Here is a 21695-nt window from a genome sequence, read left to right on the forward strand (position 1 = left end):
GCGCGAAATATTTTCTTAACTTTTACGCTAACTTAACTTAGGTCACAATTCTCTTTACTTTTCTGCCTCTCTGACACGCTGCTTAAACATCTTTAATGGTTTTTACTATCATTTTCCCCTGAACATTAATTAGAAATAACGATTATTCTGGCGGCTTCATTATATAGCGGAAGTGTACATTCAAATAGCGTGCGGCATCCTTAAGAAAACTTTTAAACCTTTTAGTAAGTTCAGATTTGAGGCACTTTTTAAAAAGTAAGTTGAACATAAAGCCAATGCCCTCAAAGGGAATAAACAGATGAAATAAGAAAGGCGTCATCAAATAATGATTGAAAAAAAAAATACAAAAATTAACGATCATGGTTCAAGTTCTCATCTGTGTAAAAAAATAAGAAATCTTGTTTTTGATGATCATAAATATTTGATTTTTTATTTTAGCTCCTAACTCGGGAATTGTCCACAAAAGATAGCTACTAATTTACAATCGATTTGGAAACGTTGGGAAAATAAAAACTGAGTGGTCGTTTCTTTAATCCATACGATCGAGAAAAATTTAAAGTGAAGATTATCGATTCTTAATGGTTTAAAGACAGAATAATGAAAAATCGACTATCAATTACCTTAGAAACTGATTGAGCAAACAGCTGCATTAATGAAAGTTAACTGATGAGAAAATAATAATTTGTGAGCATAAGGGCGACTGAAAAAATTTCTTTTCCTGACAACCTTATTTTTTAATCGTTAAGATTTTTGTAACATTGCAATTTTATCTCTCCATTGACTTTTTTATTCGCTCTCCTTTTGATTTATTGAAATATTTCAATTTTTTCAAATGACAACAGAGGCCGCAACTTGAAATGAAATAAGTAGAGAAAGAACATCAAAAGTCTACAAAAAGGGAAACTAAAAAGTTGTGCACAGACAACCGATGTCTTTTCTGACTAATGGGATACATGAAAAAATAACTCAGCTCTGAATGATTAAGATAAATGCAGTTTTCAAGTAATTCAGTGCAGAAGAGGGTTAATTCAGTGCAAAGAAGTAACAAACCCAACTGAACAATTCCTTGAACTGTTTGGCCGGACTTTGAACTTTTTACACCTTACAGATGTGAAAATCGCATTGTATATTATTGCTTTGATCGTACGCGGTTGTTTTGACCGAGCGCACAATGTCACTTGCAGGATTTGAATAAATTATTTTTGCGCTTGATGCGCGCGCTTTGCTTCTGCCTAATTATGATAACCTATCTCGTATTTTTTCGTGTATATTATTAATACGTAATCACATGATTTTTCTCGTGCAATTTAGAATAAATAAGCGCTTGTAAAATTTTTTCAAAGACTAACAAAATTGCACTCGCTCTACGAGCTCGTGCAATTTTGTTTGTCTTTGAAAAAATTTACTCGCTCTTATTTATTCCAAATTGCTCTCAAATCATGTGATTACCTTTACAAATTGAATGTGGGGAAGCATTTTCAAAGCGGAGTCTATGGAATAATCCAATAGGCGGATTGATTACATCAAAATAGAGTGCTTTCCGATTGGGCGTCGTAAAACCAATCATAATAATCGCAACAGCCAATCAGAACTCAAGGTATAAACAGGCGAACTCTCTTGAGCGCGGGAAAACGTGCGTGACCAAGTCATGATTAATTTAAGTATCGAATCTGATTGGTTGAGAAAATGGCGCGAGTTTTCTGCTGAACCAGTCACTGGGCGAATCAAAGCAAAACCAAAACATTTTCGAACTAGCTTCGACATTCAATTGAAAACTGCTCTAAAACGCGAGAACGTCAATTAATAGCACGTTACATGATCTCGCTAAGCGGTGAGAATGAGCGACCGGCAGCGCTCTAACGACGCTTGGTGGCTGTAAGGATAGCGGAGTAGCTTCCAGAACAGACCTTACTGCCAAGCATTTTTCAGGTGAGCGGAGGCGACTTGAATACTGGGTTTGACGTCCTAAATTCAACGTGTTCATGTTTCAAAACAACTGAGTTTCAATCAACAAAGCAGCATAAGAGAATATCCTTTCTGTCAGCAAACTTTTCATCATATATCATCGATGTACATTCTGTACGGTCACTTCCCTGAGAAACTAAAGCTACTTCTACGTGGGACACGTCCCTAACTAAGAGGCTCCTTTCGATGTCATCTAAGAAAGAGAGAACATTAACTGAACTGAAGGCATAGTTCCTTCAGTGGAATAGCTAAGAAACAGGCGAGATTCTTTGTAAAATGCTTTTGGTCGGGTCTTCAGGACCTAATGCACAAGCAGACCACCCAATGGGTACAACAGGCAGAGCAAACTTTTTGCAATAAAAAGTCGTGTAGACAGTTGCGAATCAAGAGCTGAAAATAAAATACAAAATTATAAATATCATATCTTTGTCTAAAAATCGTCAATAAAGTATAACGAAATGCTTGCGCACTTCAATAACTTTTTAGCTTCCGTGGGTAGTTTATAACGTCCTTCACTTACTCATTCTCAACTACTGGTGTAAGAATACTTAACTACGCAAAAACTTAATTTCACTGTATTCCGGTTTTTCAGGCGAAGATACGGTGGTTATTCCATTTTTTCAGTACTTTCTTCGGAACAGTCCTAGAAGACTGTCCAGTTTCTCGTCTCGCCCATCGGGTGGTCTGCCTGTGCTTGACCATGCATAAAGTTCAATATCCCTCCAATCATTTTGAACCAACTGACAAATAGTCACGTCTTTTGGCGAGAGTGGCGAAAAAAAAACGACTTGATTCCAACAGGGACACGAACCTCTGACCGTCGGTTCCCGTTCTTTACCCACAGAATACTCAATAGAACGTTACATGCACGCCAATAAAAGACTGATATCAGACACGCGTCCTGCATGTGGCACTTTTGATACAAGCGTCAAAAGCCAAAACCGGTCAGGGTAAACTCAAAACGCTAATGACCAAGTTGCAATGGTTTTTAGTTTCGAATCTGATTGCTTGAGAGCATAGCGCGAGTTTTCTTCACCCATCACAGAGCAAAGTTAAGTGAAACCAAGGCAATCCCGGATTAATTCAGACACTCGATTGAAATTGCTCTACTATGGGGATCAGCAATATCTAAAGCGTTGAGTGAGCGAAAAGGACAAGAAAGATGGTAAATTTTGAGCTCGGTTGTTGAGTGAAGAATAAAGTTTCCAGTTCTCGTGGGCTATTCAGATTTTTTCCTTTTCCTCACGCTTGCGTACAGACGGATATCATCTCTTTAACTTCCATTTTCTTTTTAACATGTCAATTAATCCAAATCAATGTGTGGATGCAAAAGGGAAATAATATGCAAGAGCCAAGAGTTCCCAACATGAACTGCCACAGCGTTTTTATTTTAATTAGTTGTTTTTATTACTCATCTCTCCTGATTATGTTTAAGAAAATCAAACAATTCAAGGTTTCACAAAAGGTGGGAAAATAAAAATTTGAAGAATAGGGTGGAAGGACTGCTTTTGAAGCAACCTAAAACAGTAATGGAGAGTGATATAAAGAAGTAAAAGCCATAAAATTCCTTAGGTGAATAAGTGATGAAAAGATAGACCCTAGGAACAAGCTTGGCATCACCAAACAACTCTAAGATGTGGGACTGCGCATTTGTGATATAATAGACTGAATCAACTCCTTACACCAATACAACATGTACTTTAGGGACACAACTTCACTAATTCTTGGAAAGAAAGACTAATTTATATTCCAACATTTTGAAATGTTTCTTGCTCATAGTCATGGTGCCTTTGATGGTAATTAAAACTGACATGAGACTAGATTTTGTTGAAGTTGTGACGAGATGATAAACCCATGTGTGGATAACAAAAAAAATGCATAAACTAGCCAGACACTACAATCCATTCCTATTTATACAACTGTAAATAAATTCATTTATTTGCTTATTGCTCTTCATTTTTCCTGAGGTCATATGCTATCCTAGGAGATGTTTCTTAGCAGCAACAGTTACTTTCCTCTCAAAGTTGGGTGATTTAATCTTTTTGTTCATGTCATAAAATGGATTCATAATAACCTGCAATAATAAAAGGGAAAAAGTGTGTTCAAAACCAGGCAATGATATAAAGCAAAGATTCATACACACATTACAGAGTGTAACACCACCAAACAAATGCTAAACATCAAAACTGTTTTACATAGCAGGGTAAATAACATACAAAGAGATGAGGTGTCCTTTGGTTTTTCATTAGTTTGAAAGAACATTTTACCATAAATATGTCAAGGTGGCTAAAAAATTGTTTCATTGTTTTCTTACTCTAGTTCTTCGTTAGACTGATCTTCCCACACCTTTTCGTGTTCCGTGAAAATAGTGTCAATGTGTTTTGATCATTTCAAATTTAATAGCAACATTACAGCCTCTTTCAAGTGCCATCCAACTAATTTTTTGAACCAAGGGTAACTTAAGCAAAATGTCACTGATACAGTGTTTTAGGAATCTGTGTCGTTGCTATGGTGACCATAATTGTTAGAAAAATTATCTCAACTGCATTAAGAAATAGTTGGGCATTGTTTTTGGCATCATTACTAAAGAAAAACATTGTTAAATGGAAGCTCCAATTCATCAAAGAATCAGTTTTTAAAAACAAGGAAACCATTTTGAGCTACCTTGAGTCTGAATTTGTAATATCATGATGGTTCAATTCCCAAAATTCATACTTTGTACCAGTTGACTGAGTGAGAGAGCTGGTTGGGAAAATACATTTGGCTTGAGGTCATGAGCACAGCGAGGTCTGTGTGTCATGACCAAAAGTCAAATATTTTCCCACTAAGCCCCAACAAACTCAGTCAATAGTCATTTTAACATAATTATAACCACTAAGTTATTAAAAATTTCAAAACTTTTTTTGTGTCAAACTATATCAGATAGACTTGCATGCAAAAGAAGGGTTTGCATTGGACAACTACTAAAAATATTCTACAGAAAGCAACTTCATTTATTTCTTTGAATTAGAACAAGAAATTCATGGTTCATTGAGAAGTACGACTCTTTCTCATTGGTTACATTTCCAATTGAAGTCCTTGATTCCAATCAAAACTCTAGGAAAATGCAAAAGAGCTATACGACTGCAGAGCAAGATGGCTTTTTTCAGACCACCTGTCTGGCTCTACACACCCCAGCTTCTACTATGGTTTGTTATGGAGTTGCAGACCTGGGGCTGTATAGTCATACGATAAATAACAATAACAGTTAAAGAGTTAATCCACAGAGTGCACATAGAAAATTTATTTTAAAAAATGACCTGAAAATATGTTTTCTTGATTATGACATTTGTTTGTACCTAATGTATCTATAAGCAAATAAGAATCTCAAAGTACCTTGATGTATGTTTCATAGACATCAGAAAAGAAACTCTTTATTCCATCATCATTTCTCACATCATGAAGCATCATAAATCTCTTACATTAAATAAGTCAAGGGAAAAGAAAGCTTAAGTTAAACACTCTTTTCAGAATGTTTTTTACCAAAGAATTCCACATTGTTCCAAATCATTACACTGTTGTATCCAAAATCCAAGCTAATGAGTGCACAATCCTAATGACCATTTTTATTTTGCATTTGCTCATGGACAAACAATTGCATGTCCTCACTCCTAGGAATTTTTTTCCTTCTGATCATGTACATGTACACAGCTTAGCCACACATCTCTACTATTAAAGTATTTGCTATTTCTATTACCTTCTCTGTATAAACAAATATCAAATCTGGAAAACATCATCATCTTAATTCCAAACTTTTACCGGAGTAAACAAAAGTGGTCTTTGTTTTCGTTAAATTAAGTGTAACTATGAAAAAACAGAATCCATTATTTGGCCCCATTTTTGAGACATAGACCAGTGCTTGAATGCATTCAACTTGAAATATAACCTACTCAGGTCACACTGACACATAAACAAGTACTAAATAAACTTGGGTGGGTACATGCATGTATAGGTTGCCTAATAAATATACTTAATTTGCTCTGACGAAGGGCTGATGCTCAAAACGTCAGCTTTGAAAGTCTTCATAGTGGTCAATTTACATTATCAACTCCATTGATAATATTAAATTACCTAATCACACTTGTATCCATTTACCATAATGTCATATGATATTTTTATATTTTATATTTTTATAAGTGTGTTTTTATAAGTGTCCCGCCACTTCTACCTTCTCTAGACACAATATTCAGTCTATTCTGTTAACCTTTCAACTCCCATAAGTGACCAAGACAGAATTTCTTCTTATAATATCAATAAAATACCAAGCAGACAAGTGATGAGAATAAAGAAAAATATAAATTAGGGAATTATTAGTTGATCCTATACCAAATTCTTCAAACGAACATCACAAGAACTATACAGCAGACAGTAAGGAGAATTACTGATGAGATCTTGGGAGTTAAAGGATTAATTTGGTTCTATATGCTTTGAACTAAAAGGATATCTGAGGCTGTCACAAAAGCTGACACAAACCATTCATTGAACTTGTCAACATTTTTCAGATACCTGTTTTAAGGAGGCAATCAAAGTAAAGAATATTTGCATCATAATTGAAGCACTACACACATCAACTTCATTATTACACGGATAATGTAAATAAACTTCAGTCACAGTATTTAGCTGAGTAGAAAATTTGCTGATTAGGCACTCACAAGTATGAACCCTTAAACCCTTTACACCCAACATCAGTATGCATATTCTCTATACTGTTCTCTATAAATTTCTATGGTTCTGTCAAGGAGACTCTGTTTAACTCTTTAGCCCCTAAGAGTGACTCACATCTTATTTCTCCTCACAATATCACCCCTGAGTCACACATTAAGGTTACAAGAATAAAGGAAATGATCACTAACTAAAAAAGCTCTTGATTGTTACTCAATTTCTCCTTGTGAACAACTTAGGGAACATGTAGAGAACAGTATGGAGAAGATGCAAACTGATGTTAGGGTGTAAAGGGTTGATAATCAAGAGCTCCTTTAATTGGTGGTCATTTCCTATATCATTGTGAGCTTGATGTTTGTTTCAGGGGTTTTATTGTAAGGAGAAATTAGATGCTAGTCACTCTTACCGGTCAGAGGGTTAACTCCTAAGATGTGAAAATTAATTATCTGGATTGTGTGAATACCCTTTTCATAATTTTTGGTCAAAGATTTGGTGTTAAAGCATTCAAAATTGCCAATTGTTATCTTTCTGTTTTAAAATGCATGCATATTGTAGGGGGAAATTCCTCTTCAGTCACTCCTTGGAGTGAAAAGGTTAACCCTTTTGCTCCCAGATCAAATTTTTAATTCTCCTTATTGTCAACCATACAATTCTTATAATGTTAGTTCACAGAATTTAGTATTGGATCAACTAACTATCCCCAAATTGGTATTTTTCTTTATTCTCATCACTTATCTGGCTGATTTTGTATTGATATTGTAAGGAGAAATTCTTTCTTGGTCACTCATGGGAGTAAAAGGGTTAAAGTGGCTTCCTTATAATTACATTTAGGTTTAGGTAAGACAATCAAGGACCTCATCACTTCACCTATGACAAGAATGATAAAAACTAACTCATAGGTGAAAAATTTTTACAATTGACATTGACTTGTGCAAACTTTTGTAGTTTTCTGAATCTTTGGATTTTTATTACAGAGAGCTACTAATTTAAATTGGGCTACGGAAGTCAAGTCCCTAATTATTTTCAAACTTACATTCCTGTAGTGGACCACATAGATTCATCAACAAGATCCAGTGCAGCATGTGCGATAAACTGATTGAGGTGTCTGTGATCATCTCTCTGAAGATTTACAAATCAGGAAAATGCAGACTGTTGTACATGTACATGTAATCGCATCATTTATCCACTGCCACCATCGCCCAAGTTTTTGTTTAACAATAGTGTTGAATACAGTCAAATTAAAGTACCACCAATATGCAAGCAGCCAAAGCTAAACGTAAATCGTGTGAATTTTGATTATCATTTACAGTTTGAACTGAGTGATCATTGAACAGGGCGAAAAGTTACCTTATAGCTTTCGCGGCCCTGAGACGAATCCATAGATTTCGTTGGTGTATTGAATTCCATTTCAAACACTGGATTATCGCGGTGTCCGACAATTGCAAAGTAATAGTTTCCCAGCATTTTGATCCCTGGAATTATAACATTCGTTGTCAAAATCTAACTCATTTCAGTGCTTCACTTTCCACAGTATAATTTGTCGTTTGACCGAGGAAAGTTTTCTTCCAGGCGCTCAAATCTTGAACGAAAAGACTGAGGTGAGCTGACATCTTGTCCAATCTCCCCTCTGTCAGATCCAAAATGGCGGTCAGTCCCATCCCACGCATCCTTGCGCGACGAATTTTTCCGCCAATGGCCTTGCCAGGAAAGAACCGTGTGGCGCGCAGAGAAAATTTGTGCAAACTCCTTAGTTTAATTTGCAGATAGTTTGGCACATTATGGCTTAGCAACTATTCGACAAGCAGTAAAATCAAGGTTTTGGAACGGATCTAACGACCTTGCAGGTAATTAGATAAGTTTGCTGGTACAACTCTGGAAGATTGTTATGTTTTGGAGCGCTTAATTGAAGAGCCTCCAGTTTCCTAGCAGTGAAATATACAAAAACCCCGCTGTACATGCATGCAATTAACTGGGTTAAGGTTGTTAAAGCAGTAGCCTCGTCAAACGAACGTGTTTGATCGTGTGCTCTATTTTGATTCATCTATGTTTTATCGTGTAACGATTTCACTTCTTAAGATGTGAGATTTTTCGCTAACAAAATAGTTACTTAAGGTTGTTCGTAGTTCGCAAGCGCCCTACAATTAGTCGGAAGGTACGGAAGATTAACAGTGGTAAACAAGCCGTCCATGTCTTTCTTCGCCGTTTTGAGCTCGAAAGCGTGATTTGCATGTTGTACCTTTTTTTTCTGTTACGTGGTAAATCTGATCAGTTAATGTAATTCATTACATAGTGAAAGCGGATGAACTTACGTTCGGTGACATGTCATATCTAAATACTTGTGCTCTCAAAACAGTTTACAGTACCCTTTTCAGTACCAAACTGTCTAGAAGAACCACCTTATCATCAATGACTTCAAATTGTTAAAATTTTATTTCTAATTTTCTTTGTACAGCTGCAATAGCCACATGTAAACTTTTACTAAATACGTGTTTGTAGGTATTGTACGATAACGAGGTAATCATCAATATTTTATTTTGAATTGCAAGCAGCAGGGTTCGGCTAAAAAAATACAAATTTTAGAATTAAGCTTGACTGAATTCTGACTGGAAGTGATCTACATTGTTCTCTCAATCAACAGTGTCCTCCCTTGAGACACCTTATTAATGTGTTGGCTAGATAACCTAGACTCACTAATAAATATGTACTCTATATTCCTGTAGAAGTAATGTACCACGCATGTTTACATTGGGAAGCACTTTTTTTTTCCTGCAAGCTTAACTAGGATGAAGTTGTTTTCTGAGTGATAGCTTGGCTTATGACCACAACCTGATTACTGATCAGTGGAACTGTGGTTAAAGACCTCTAAGGGGTGACAAAAATTTCTTGATGTCTCTTGAAAGCTGCATTCAGTTTGAAAGGGCACATTTCCTGGTGTTAAATTTAGGCAGATAATTTTTGACCATAGAAATTTTAAAATTGTCTAATATGTGACATTAGATATGCTTTGTCATTTGATTATTGTATTGTCTTGCCTTAAAACTACAGTCATAAATATACATACTAGTAACAGATCTCAGAATTAAGAACTGGTTCACTAGTGGAAAGAGAGTTGTTTGAGAATAAAAACCTGTGAATAGTTTTTCTTGACTACCACTTTATTTAGGTGAGAAATATCATTGTTTTTTTAGGTCATTCCTGTCTATTTCACTCAATCGCACTTCATTCCTCACTTTTTTAGTTAATGTGTATTCTTGATTAAAATTACCAGGAAGCCTTTGAAGAATTATGGCTGATAGATTCCCATCAGAAGATGCAAGTCGGTCATCCCAGCCTTTGCGTGGACCATATTCTGAGCCGAGATCACAACGACAAGCCCCTCGTCAATATCCAGCTAGTTTGGATACTGATCTAAGCCTCATTACAGAGCTTCGCAGGTCTGAAGAGGAAGCTTCTGGACATAGATCCCTGCCAAATAACTTGGTAAAATTTTATCATGTAAACTTTACAAACATTTTTTTCTTCTTTTGAAATTACAGGTCCTGTTGTGTGTATATATATATGTGTGTGTGTGTGTGTGTGTGTGTGTAAAAAGTCATGTGAATATTAGTGCACAAGTGGTGTTCTTCTTGTTTTTACTTGGTGATTTTTCCATAGTACAGTTCCTTTGTTGAACTGGGATTCTGCTAAAAGTCTTCCAGTTTTGCATACCATGTGAGAAATTCATATGCAGGTGAAACCTGCAGATTTGGGTTATTTCTTTATTCATACACAGAGTTCTAATGGTTAATTTGTTTCACACTCACTTCACACATGGTCACATGTGTTTCACACATTTTTCACATGCACTTTACTGTTAGTGAGTTTGAAGCTCACCATTACTGGACTAAGTCATGAGATTTTCTATTATTATTTCCAATAAATTTCCCTCTTATCAGATTCATTTTTGTAGTTCTCAAATCGTTAGTCAACCCTTTGACCTTGAAGAGGGTCTGGCATCTTATTTCTCCTTACAGTATTGCCCCTGAATTACACATGAAGGTCACACAAATAAACTAAATGATCACCAGCTTAAGTAGCTCTTGACTGTTGAGCAATTTCTCCTTGTCAGCACCTCTGGAAATGTATAGAGAACAATACAGAGAATAAGCATAATGATGGTAGGGTGTGAAGGGTTAACTACTTCTTTCCAATATACTCAGCTGCACTTTGATACTGAAGGTAACTTTTATTTGTTGTTGAAAGGGATGGTCTTCAAGAGCAAGTGCTCTCTCACCATCAGCTGCAAGTGGTGCAACAAAAAAGAAAGGAAAACACTTTGAGCAGGTGAAGCTGCCTCCTAAGGCTGGCTCAGCTAGCCCCTCTTCTGATGGTACCCATTTTACTAGAAAACGACACCATACACCAGCTACAGTTCCAAGAACACGCCTACCTCCTGGTACCCCAATGGCAGAGAGGTTGGCTATGGAAAGTTTAAAGCAAAAACTGTCTTTTGAGGAAAAACCTGAGGTCAGTTTGGTTTGTGGTACTCACTGTAAATCTCTAGCCTTAAGTTCAAATACCTTCTGTCGTGATTTATTAAATTTGTAATTATTTTTTGATAACATCCGTTACTTGGTAAATTAAATGTGAAAAAATTCCATTGCTTTAATATTTTTGTCATTGCCTGGATATATGAGAATTACCTGAAAACTTTTCATGGGACTAAAATACAGTTAACAGTCCATTTTACAGTTGTGTGCTTAGTTGCCAAGCCTTTGAACAGGAGTGAGGCTAAGGGTGACCTTGTTATGATACAAACTTGCTGCTATTCAAATGTAAATCTCTTTGTTATCATGCTAACCAGATACTGGTCCTTATCACAATAAGGTCACTTTCAGCCTCACCCAAATCAAAGGCTTGGCAACTAAGTACACAATTATAAAATGGCCAATTGTGATTTCTACATTTTTCATTGATATGTGAGACATGATTTTGGTGATTTGTCTCTGAAAATGTGTAGTAGACACTAGTTGTCAGCAATTGTTGTGGAAACCTCATGGGAAATGTTTGTAGTATTTTTTAACCCTTTCACTCCTAGGTCTCATTAGCAATTTTCCTTAACATCTGCCATACAATACTTATAATGTTAGTCTGGAGAAGTTGGTATTGGATCAACTAACAATCCCCTAATTACTATTTTCTTTATTCTTATCACTTGTCTGCTTGATATTTTATTGATCTTGTAAGGAGAAATTCTGTCTTGGTCACTCGTGGGAGTTAAAAGGTTAAAACTCATTCCTTGGGTGTAATTTAAGAATCTTGATCCATTCTATCTGTTTCTGTATTTGACTATCCTTAACAATACAGCTTAACATGAACTTGCAAGTTTGTTTGTGGATCCAAACTCTAGTTTGCATTTTCTCAAATGGTGTGGTTTAACTGTCTCTAACATGTACGTGTAATTGGATTATAGCGTGATGAGGAGGGTCCCCGAAGTAGAGGTGGGAGATCATCACAAAATCAATCATCTAGCACAGCTAATAATGAGAGAGCATTACCTACACAACCAAGAGTACCAGCCACTGCCAGCTTACCAGTGTTGGAGATGAATGAAACTGAGACAGCAAGGACTTCTACAGAGGTAGCTCCTAGATCAACAGCGTCTAAGGTATAAATTCTACAAAGTTTGGGTATGATATAGTCTATGCTGTGTGGGTTTATATGTCTACTTATGCACATGCATCCTGTACTTTATTTACACATATTTTATAATAAGGTATACAGAGTTCTCACTTATTTTACACATGATAAGTCAAAAGAAATTTTCAAACAGGTAAAGCAATCCTTTTCCCTATTGAATTTACAAGATGTTCAAGCAACTTTTAAAAAAAACCACCACAGGCTGTAAATTTTTACTAGTTATGACCTGGAAAGGAAAACACTGAGAATAGCTTGTTTAATGTTTGTGCCCTTATTTGTGGTTTTAGACTCATTCAATAATGGTATCTCTCTGTCTATTAAACTCTATTAACTAACAATTGGTACAGTTTAACTAATATTTTCCAGTAGCATTCTGTGATTTTTGTGAGTTAATTTGAGCTGATTTTATCTTTTGCTGTTCAAGGTCAACACACCTTTGATCATTGCAAGGCTCAATCAAGTTCGGGTAAGAATTTAAGGAAAATATACAGAAGAAACTTTGAAAAAAAAAACCAGTAAATTCTGGTAACTTTTTTACCCACTTATTTACATTAGCATCCTGATTTTTCACATCTCAATGAACAAGGAAGTTTGTTTGAATTATTGGATAGGAATTATTTGCTTGGGAGGAACGTGGAAGACAGTTTTGTTTCTTAATGTCAGGAGTTTGGAGAATATGAGGGTTCAAAAGTAAAGGATTTTTCTTAACCCTTTAACTCCCAAGATCCGATTGTTAATTCTCCCCTCTTGCTACTACACATTACCTTGTCAATTGGTTGTGAGAACTTGGTGTTGGAGCAAGATAACATCTGCCTGATTAATCTGTGTATTCTTATTAACTGTTTGTTGGATAATCTATGGATATTTTAGGGAGAGGTTACATGTTAATCACTTCTGGGAGTTAAAGGGTTAAGGTATTTACTTGGTGGCTGCAATTATTTCATAATGTTCATACATTGCCTTTAAGTGCATGAGCATAATCAACACCATTGACCAGTTGCATGTGCTGATAATGTGTCCTTTTATTCTTTCATCAGGGCTTTCTCAAACAAGCTACTGAAATGTTTGTCACTTTACAAAGTACAGGCAGTGATGAAAGGGTAAGTTAATACACTATACTGTATGTGAATATAGTCTGAAATGGGAGAAAGTCCTCTGCTGTATTCTTGCTTTTGCCCTTTTGTAGGAAATTAAATTCAATTTGTAATTGTGATAGTACTGATTTGATGCGTGGGAGTGGATTTACAGTGAACATTTTGTCATACCTTTAGATGTGTAACTTTTGATTTACTTCTGTGGCAACTTTTTATTCATTATTAATTGATGTAGTACTAGGCTGTACCAATTAAATTTTGAATGTTCTCCACACAGTCCAGTGAACTAAATGCCCAAGCAGTGAAGATTGCAAGGCTAATCAAACAGCTCAAACAGCAAGAGAAAGCTTATGTAGAACTTCTTGAAAGATCAGTGGTGAGCTTTTCTCATCAATAACACATTAACATGTGTACAGTACTGTGAAGAAGCAATGAGAGTTAAATCTGCAAAATTTATTCTTTGTTGGCATAAATTTCTTAAGGGATTTCACATGAAATTTTAAGCCACTTTGTCATGTTGGTTTTGCATCATTGTGTCAAGACGAATGATGACATTCTTAGTCACAGTTTCCGTTAATGGGCATATGGACCTAAGGTTTTTCTCTGTTCTTGAAAGGCATAGAGGGTTATTGAGATTAGTTGGGCTTGAGGTGTTGCTTTGACTGTAGGGTTCAATTGCCAATAGTTTTTACACAACAGGACATTTTGCTTCATGTAGGTCATATGTGACTGATGAAAAAGGCTGCTCTTCTGCTGAACCATTCTTTGACAATTATATGGGAAGTTTATAATACTCTGAGAAAATGGTTGTTATTGTACAATTATGGTATCTTTGAGAAATTTCAGTATCTTACCCCTTTCTTGCTAAAAGTTTAATAGAACATATTAATATAGGCAATTTCTGGTAAGACTAGCTAGAAATTTTAGCACCAGAGATGGATGCTGTCAACATAACTTGTGCAAGAAAAATTGATTTTCAGTATCCTTTTAACAATCAGTCTTTTTTAATGTTGTTTTTGTTCTTTTAACTTACCAGGCTGTTGAACATGATTCAACTTTAGAAAACACACCATCTCTGAGTCTGCAGTCACTAACAGAGGAGGAAAAGGTATGTCAAATATGGTTCTAGAACTGTAATTTCTGTATACTCATGATTGTACATTAGATGAATGTTCTTTTCACACTGCACTAATTGCTCAGATAAGCTAAGAAACAAAGCAAAGAAAATAAATACTGAGGTGATGTAGATTTAAAATTTTTTGACACAGCTACTGAACAAACATGTACATGTGCCTTTCATGTAGAGTGAGTCAGCATCTATAAGAGATGAAGAGCTTCAAGGGCTACGTCAGCAACATGCTTTATTGAAAAAGATGCTGGAGCAGCAACAGCAGGTAAGAGAGAGAGAAAAAAATACTTCTCTGATGCAGAAATGGTGGCATATAGTTTTAACTTTACTGCTTTTACTAAACTTTGGTTATTGATATTACAGCTGAAGGAACTACAAACCCGACAAGCTACTCTGTTGACGTTGCAACGTGATGCAGAAATGCGTTTGGCTGAGGCAGAGGAAGAAGTATGTTGTACTCACTAATTTACTTAGCTTTAACCAAAAATTATGTTGGAGCCTATATTTTGTATTTTTATTTATTGCATACCTTGCTATTTTTTGTATGCGAAACAGTAAACCACAATTATTACACTGTATGCTGCAACTTTCCTTGAAACATTGTTTAGGGAGCAGGTGCTTTCTAAGTTTCAATAGGAAGTATCCTCTCAGCAGCAAGCAGGTTTCCATGGCAACTTATAAAAATTACTTGAGGCTCCAGTCATTTAAAACAAATGTATGCAACCTCATTGACAACATATTTTTTTTCTTTTTCCTTGAATGAGCATGCATATTGTCTTAATATTCAGCCCCTTTCAGAAAATTCCTGACAGCATGTTCAGTGAGTTTTACCTGGATAACATAAGTTCATCTTATCCAACTCAAGGGCAGAGTAGACCCTGATGAACCAGGTGCAATTGGAGGTGAAGATGATGAACCTAGCAGAAGCAGAGGTGCATCAGGAACTTCCCAAGCTCTAGCACAACTGGATGTTGTTCCTGAGGTATTGCAGAATTGAGTTACATTAAAAATAATATGGTTTACTGCTTACTTCAAGTACCTTCAAAGTGTTTAGGATCACTATAAAGGAACAAAAACTAAATTGCCTTATTTGGGTGCCTTTGAAGTCAGCCATTGTACATGTACATATTTCCATTTTTCTAAAATGTACAAATTACTCTCATTTGGCTATTGTATACTGTATTGATAATTACACAAAGTATGATTTCCTTTATGTGCGAACATGATTTACAGTTAGTTGGTACCTTAAATCAATACAAATTCAACAAAGGAAGTAGCAGTTTGTTTAACTTTCCTGGAGAATTGTATCACTTGACAGCACTCCAAACTCACCCTTTAATCAAATTTGCCATTTGGCAAACCGAAATGATAATTGGGTGGCCATTTATAACTTTTTTGTGACCAAAGTAGAGAAGACTTAGGGCCCTGACTTTCTTGAGTGTGATACATGTACTTCCCTATGGTATTGAAAGTCATTTTATTGTACTGAAGGTTTACATTAGTATGTACTGTACATGTTTGTATTATTTTATTGTTTAGAGACCAAGCACTAGTGTCCTGACGGATGACAGGCGGTTTACACCTGAAGAATTAGAGCTCATCAACCTTCTCAGAAAACACAAGGAAAAGGTTTGGTTACATAAAAAATAATTGCTCTCTTTCTGTTTCAATGAAAACTCTCATTATAAAATTGTTTTTATTTGTCTTGGTGCTTGTGTACTCATAATAATTTTAAATTAAAGAACTATCCTCGAGATGAAAATCAAAACACAGACACAAGATGACATTTCATGGCAACTTTCATTTATAATGCAGATAAATTATCACCAAATAATGGTGTGTCCTGTGATATTGGAAAAGGAAGCCAAAGGATTAAAGTTCTCATCATAATAAGACATCCCATGACAAGCTACAAAGAGAATGTGATTTTCTTTTCTTTTTTGACTGTGAAATTAACAATTACCATTTAAACAGCTGGTAGACTTAAAACAAGGAAGAAAGTTATGCCCTCCACTTAAGAAAAGTAGTTGTTAATGTGCAGCAGTGACTAAAGGAACAACAGAATAAACATAGTGGAGTCTTACTACACCTAAGAGCAATCATTCAGTGTGTACAGGCTTGGATGCCTTGATCCCCTGAGGGTGACTAGCATTTACTTTATCCTTACCTTTTTGCCCCTGAATCACACATTGTGGTCACAAGAGCAAGGGAAATGATCACCAACTAACTTGTTGAAAAATTAAAGAGGCCTAAAAAGGCACTACATAGCACTTGTGCTACTGAAAAGGTTTCACATTGGATTATGATTGGTTGATACCCATAGATCATGGCCTCATCATAGTCACAAATTTTAGGGTCAGCGACTTACTACACACTGATTTATAAGAGGGTGCTTTCAGAAGTACCATAGGTACTTCTTGTAGGTTCAGGAACGTTTTTTAGCAATACTCTATCTCCTGCTCTGTTTAACCAAATATATGTATATAATTATTGACTACCCAATCAACCAACAAACTTGTCACCATTGGAAGCTCTTATTAGAGCTCATGGACTCCCCAATTAACCAACACATTTGTTGCAATTGGGAGTTCTTATCAGAGTTCACTGACTCCCCATTTGACCAACAAACTTCTTGCGATCAGAAGCTCTGATCAGAGCTCAGTTACTTCCCAATTAACCAACAAACTTGATACAATTAGGAGCTCTAATCAGAATGCATTGACTCTCCAATCAACCAACCAACTTGTTGTAACTGGAAGCTCTTATACGAGCTCATTGACTCCTTGATCGGCCAACAAACTTGTTATAACTAGCTCTTGTTCAAGCTCTCTGACTCCGTGATAGACCAAGAAATGTCTTGCAATCGGGAGCTCTTATCAGAGCTCATTGACTACCAGATCGACCAACAAAGTTGTTGCGATTGAGAGTTCTTATCAGAGCCCATTGACTCCCCAACAAACCAACAAACTCCTTGCGATTGAGAGTTCTTATCAGAGCCCATTGACTCCCCAACAAACCAACAAACTTGTTGCAATTGGAATCTGCAATCAGAGTTCATTGACTCTTCAATCGACCGACAAACGTCTTGCTATCGGGAGCTCTTATCAGAGCTCATTGACTCCCTGATCGACCAACCAACTTTTTAATACTAGAAGCGCTTGTCCGAGCTTGTTGCAATTGGAAGCTGTTATCAGAGCTCATTGACTCTCTAATCAATCAACCAACTTGTTATAACTGGAAGCGCTTATCCAAGCCCATTTACTCCCCAATCGACTGACAAATGTCTTGCGATTAGAAGCTCCCATCGGAGCTCAGTTACTCCCCAATTGACCAACAAACTTGTTGCAATTGGGAGCATTAACAGAGCTCATTGACTCCCCAATCAAACAACAGACTTGTTGCGATTAGTAGCTCTTATTAAGGCTCATTGACTCCTCAATCAAACGACAGACTTGTTGCGATTGGGAACTCTTATTAGAGCTCATTGACTCCCCAATCAACCAACAGAATTGCTGCGATTGGTAGCTCTTATCAGAGCTCATTGACTCCCGAATCAAACAACAGACTTGTTGCGATCGGGAGCTTTTATCAGAGGTCATTGAATCCCCAATCAACCAACAGACTTGTTGCGATTAGTAGCTCTTATCATAGCTCATTGACTCCCCAATCAAATGACAGACTTGTTGCGATTAGGAGCTCTTATCAGAGCTCATTGACTCCCCAATCAACCAACAGACTTTTTCCGATTGGTAGCTCTTATCAGAGCTCATTGACTCCCAAATCAAACAACAGACTTGTTGCGATCGGGAGCTTTTATCAGAGGTCATTGAATCCCCAATCAACCAACAGACTTGTTGTGATTGGTAGCTCTTATCAAAGCTCATTGATTCCTCAATCAAACGACAGACTTGCGATTGGGAGCTCTTATCAGAGCTCATTGACTCCCCAATTAACCAACAGATTTATTACGATTGGTAGCTCTAATCAAAGCTCATTGACTCCTCAATCAAACGACAGACTTGTTGCGATTGGGAGCTCTTATCAGAGCTCACTGACTCTCCAATCAACCAACAGACTTGCTGCGAACGGGAGCTCTTTTCAGAGCTCATTGACTCCCCAATCAAACAAAAGACTTGTTGCAATTGGTAGCTCTTACCAAAGCTCATTGACGCCCCCGTCAAACAACATACTTGTTGCAATCGGGAGCTCCTACAGAGCTCATTGAATCCCCAATCAACCAAAAGACTTTTTGCGATTGGTAGCTCTCATCAGAGTTCATTGACTCCTCAATCAAATGACAGAATTGTTGCGATCGGGAGCTCTTGTCAGAGCTCAGACTTGTTACGAGCTCACTGACCCTACAATAAACCAACAGACTTGCTGCGAACGGTAGCTCATATCAAAGCTCATTGACTCCCCAATCAAACGACAGACTTGTTGCGATTGGGAGCTCTTATCAGAGCTCATTGACTCCTCAATTAAATGACAGACTTGTTGCGATCAGGAGCTCTTATCAGAGCTCATTGACTCCCCAATCAACCAACAGACTTGTTGCAATTGGTAGCTCTTACCAAAGCTCATTGACGCCCCCGTCAAACAACATACTTGTTGCAATCGGGAGCTCCTACAGAGCTCATTGAATCCCCAATCAACCAACAGACTTTTTGCGATTGGTAGCTCTCATCAGAGCTCATTGACTCCTCAATCAAATGACAGAATTGTTGCGATCAGGAGCTCTTATCAGAGCTCATTGACTCCCCAATCAACCAAAAGACTTGTTGCGATTGTTAGCTCTCATCAGAGCTCATTGACTCCTCAATCAAATGACAGACTTGTTGCAATCGGTAGCTCTTATCAGAGCTCATTGAATCCCCCAATCAACCAATAGACTTGTTGCGATTGGTAGCTCTTATCTGAGCTCATTGACTCCCCAATTAAACAACAGACTTGTTGCGATCGGGAGCTCTTATCAGAGCTCATTGACTTCCCAACAACCAACAGACTTGTTGCGATTGGTAGCTATTATCAGAGCTTATTGACTCCTCAATCAAACGACACACTTGTTGCGATCGGGAGCTGTTATCAGAGCTCATTGACTCCCCAATCAACCAACGGACTTGTTGCAATTGGTAGCTCTTACCAAAGCTCATTGACTCCCCCATCAAACAACATACTTGTTGCAATCGAGAGCTCTCGTCAGAGCTCATTGACTCCTTAATCAAATGACAGACTTGTTGTTGTAACTAGAAGCTCTTATACGAGCTCCTTGACTCCCTGATCAGGCAACAAACTTGTTATAACTAGAAGCTCTTGTTCGAGCTCTCTGACTCCTTGATCGACCAAGAAACGTCTTGCAATCAAGAGCTCTTATCAGAGCTAATTGACTCCCCGATCGACCAACGAAGTTGTTGCGATTGAGAGTTCTTGTCATAGCCCATTGACTCCCCAACAAACCAACAAACTCTTTGCGATTGGGAGTTCTTATCAGAGCTCATGCTCTCCCCGATTGACCAACAAACTCCTTGCGATTGGGAGCTCTTATCAGAGCTTATTGACTTCCTGATTGACTAACAAACTCCTTGCGATTGGGAGCTCTTATCAGAGCTCAGTGACTCCCCAATTGATCAACAAACTCCTCGCGATTGAATTATTTTATTAGAGCTTATTGACGACCCAATTTACCAACCAACTCCCAGCGTTCTAAAGCTCTTATCAGAGCTTATTTACTCTTCAATTGACAGATGAACCTTTTTGTGATCGAAAGCTCTTTTCAGAGCTCATTGACTCCCCAATCAACCAAGAGACCTGTGGCGATTGGGAGCAGTCATCAGAGTTCATTGACTCCCCAATTAACCAACAGACTTGTTGCGATTGGTAGCTCTTATCAGAGCTCATGGAATCCCCAATCAACCAACCAACTTGTTGTAACTGGAACTCTTATACGAGCTCATTGACTCCCTGATCGGCCAACAAACTTGTTGTAACTAGAAGCTCTTGTTCGAGCTCTCTGACTCCCTGATCGATCGAGAAACGTCGTGTAATCGGGAGCTCTTATCAGAGCTCATTGACTTCCCAATTAACCAGCCAACTCCCTGCGATCGAGAGCTCTTCTAAGAGCTTATTTACTCTTCAATTGACAGAACCCTTTTCCGATCGGGAGCCCTTTTCAGAGCTCATTGACTCCCCAATCAACCAACAGACTTGTTGCGATCAGGAGCTGCCATCAGAGCTCATGACTTCCCAATTGACCAACAATCTTGTTGCAATTGGAAGCCTTTATCATAGCTTACTGACTTCCCAATTGACTAACAACCTTGTTGAGATCGGGAGCTCACATCAGAGCTCATTAACTCGCCAATCAACTCTGATACTCATTACAATTGGGAGCTCTTTTTGGTGTTTATTGACTTCCCAGTTGGCGTGAAACTTCTTGAAATCGAGAGTTCTTGTGAGAGCTCGTTGATACTCAAATGGAACAATAAACTTCTTGTGATTGGGAGCTCCCATCAGAGTTCACTGACTCCCAAAACAACCAACAAACGTCTTGCAATTCAATTGGGAGGTCTTATCAGAACTCATTTACTGCCAATTGATCCACAAACTTCTTGAAATTGGATTTTCCTTTCAGAGCTCAGTGAATTCGCATTTGACTAATAAAAGTCTTGCAATCGGGAAGTCCTATCAGAGCCTATTGACTTTTGGGAGCTCTTAACAGAGCTCATTGACACCCCAGTTGACCAATAAACTTGTTAAAATCATAAGGTCTCGTCAAAGCTCATTGACATCCCAGTTGACCAGTAAAATTCTTACAATCAGGAACTCTTATCAGAGCTCACTGACTGCCCAATCAACTTACAAACTTTTTGTGAATGGCAGCTCTTATCAGAACTCATTTACTTCCCGATTGACATACAAAGGATTTATCTCCTAGTGTCCTTCATGCTCAGTTCTAATGAACTTTAGGGAAGCCGGACCATGTTTTTTGTAGCTTTCCCCAAAACTTGAACTGCAGTGATGAACTCTGTTTCTTAAATCTGCTGTAATAGAGATGAAGCTGTTTCGATGTATCACTATTAAAAATGTGCAGATATGTTGTTGTCAGAACTTGCTTCTTGTTTGAGGTCCAG

At 37.3% G+C, this 21695-nt stretch overlaps 2 protein-coding genes across 4 annotated transcripts in view; one reads left to right on the top strand and one right to left on the bottom strand.

The window, feature by feature from the left end:
• Positions 1 to 3347: 3347 nt before the first annotated feature.
• Positions 3348 to 8248, bottom strand: LOC113685239 (putative trafficking protein particle complex subunit 2). Its single transcript, XM_089191789.1, has 5 exons — positions 8014 to 8248; positions 7700 to 7785; positions 6449 to 6510; positions 5341 to 5426; positions 3348 to 4039 (listed from the first exon to the last, which is right to left on the bottom strand). Exons 1-5 carry the CDS (start codon positions 8128 to 8130, stop codon positions 3941 to 3943), a joined length of 450 nt encoding a protein of 149 aa, XP_089047915.1. The 5' UTR covers positions 8131 to 8248; the 3' UTR covers positions 3348 to 3940.
• A 56-nt stretch (positions 8249 to 8304) lies between these two features.
• Positions 8305 to 21695, top strand: part of LOC113685240 (uncharacterized) — a 37534-nt gene continuing 24143 nt past the window's right edge. For 2 of the 3 annotated variants that reach the window (XM_089191772.1, XM_089191775.1), the window contains exons 1-12: positions 8305 to 8510; positions 9935 to 10146; positions 10909 to 11172; positions 12119 to 12313; positions 12770 to 12811; positions 13383 to 13445; positions 13717 to 13815; positions 14476 to 14547; positions 14744 to 14833; positions 14932 to 15015; positions 15434 to 15550; positions 16108 to 16197. In XM_089191772.1, the coding sequence (XP_089047898.1) occupies positions 9952 to 10146; positions 10909 to 11172; positions 12119 to 12313; positions 12770 to 12811; positions 13383 to 13445; positions 13717 to 13815; positions 14476 to 14547; positions 14744 to 14833; positions 14932 to 15015; positions 15434 to 15550; positions 16108 to 16197 (1311 nt within the window). In that variant the 5' untranslated portion in view covers positions 8305 to 8510; positions 9935 to 9951. Of the gene's footprint in view, positions 8511 to 8648; positions 8819 to 9934; positions 10147 to 10908; positions 11173 to 12118; positions 12314 to 12769; positions 12812 to 13382; positions 13446 to 13716; positions 13816 to 14475; positions 14548 to 14743; positions 14834 to 14931; positions 15016 to 15433; positions 15551 to 16107; positions 16198 to 21695 lie in introns of those variants that run through there. The other variant, XM_089191774.1, reaches the window with a different exon arrangement.

The sequence above is a fragment of the Pocillopora damicornis genome, chromosome 13, assembly GCF_964200805.1.
Source record: "Pocillopora damicornis chromosome 13, jaPocDami1.2, whole genome shotgun sequence".
NCBI lineage: Eukaryota > Metazoa > Cnidaria > Anthozoa > Scleractinia > Pocilloporidae > Pocillopora > Pocillopora damicornis.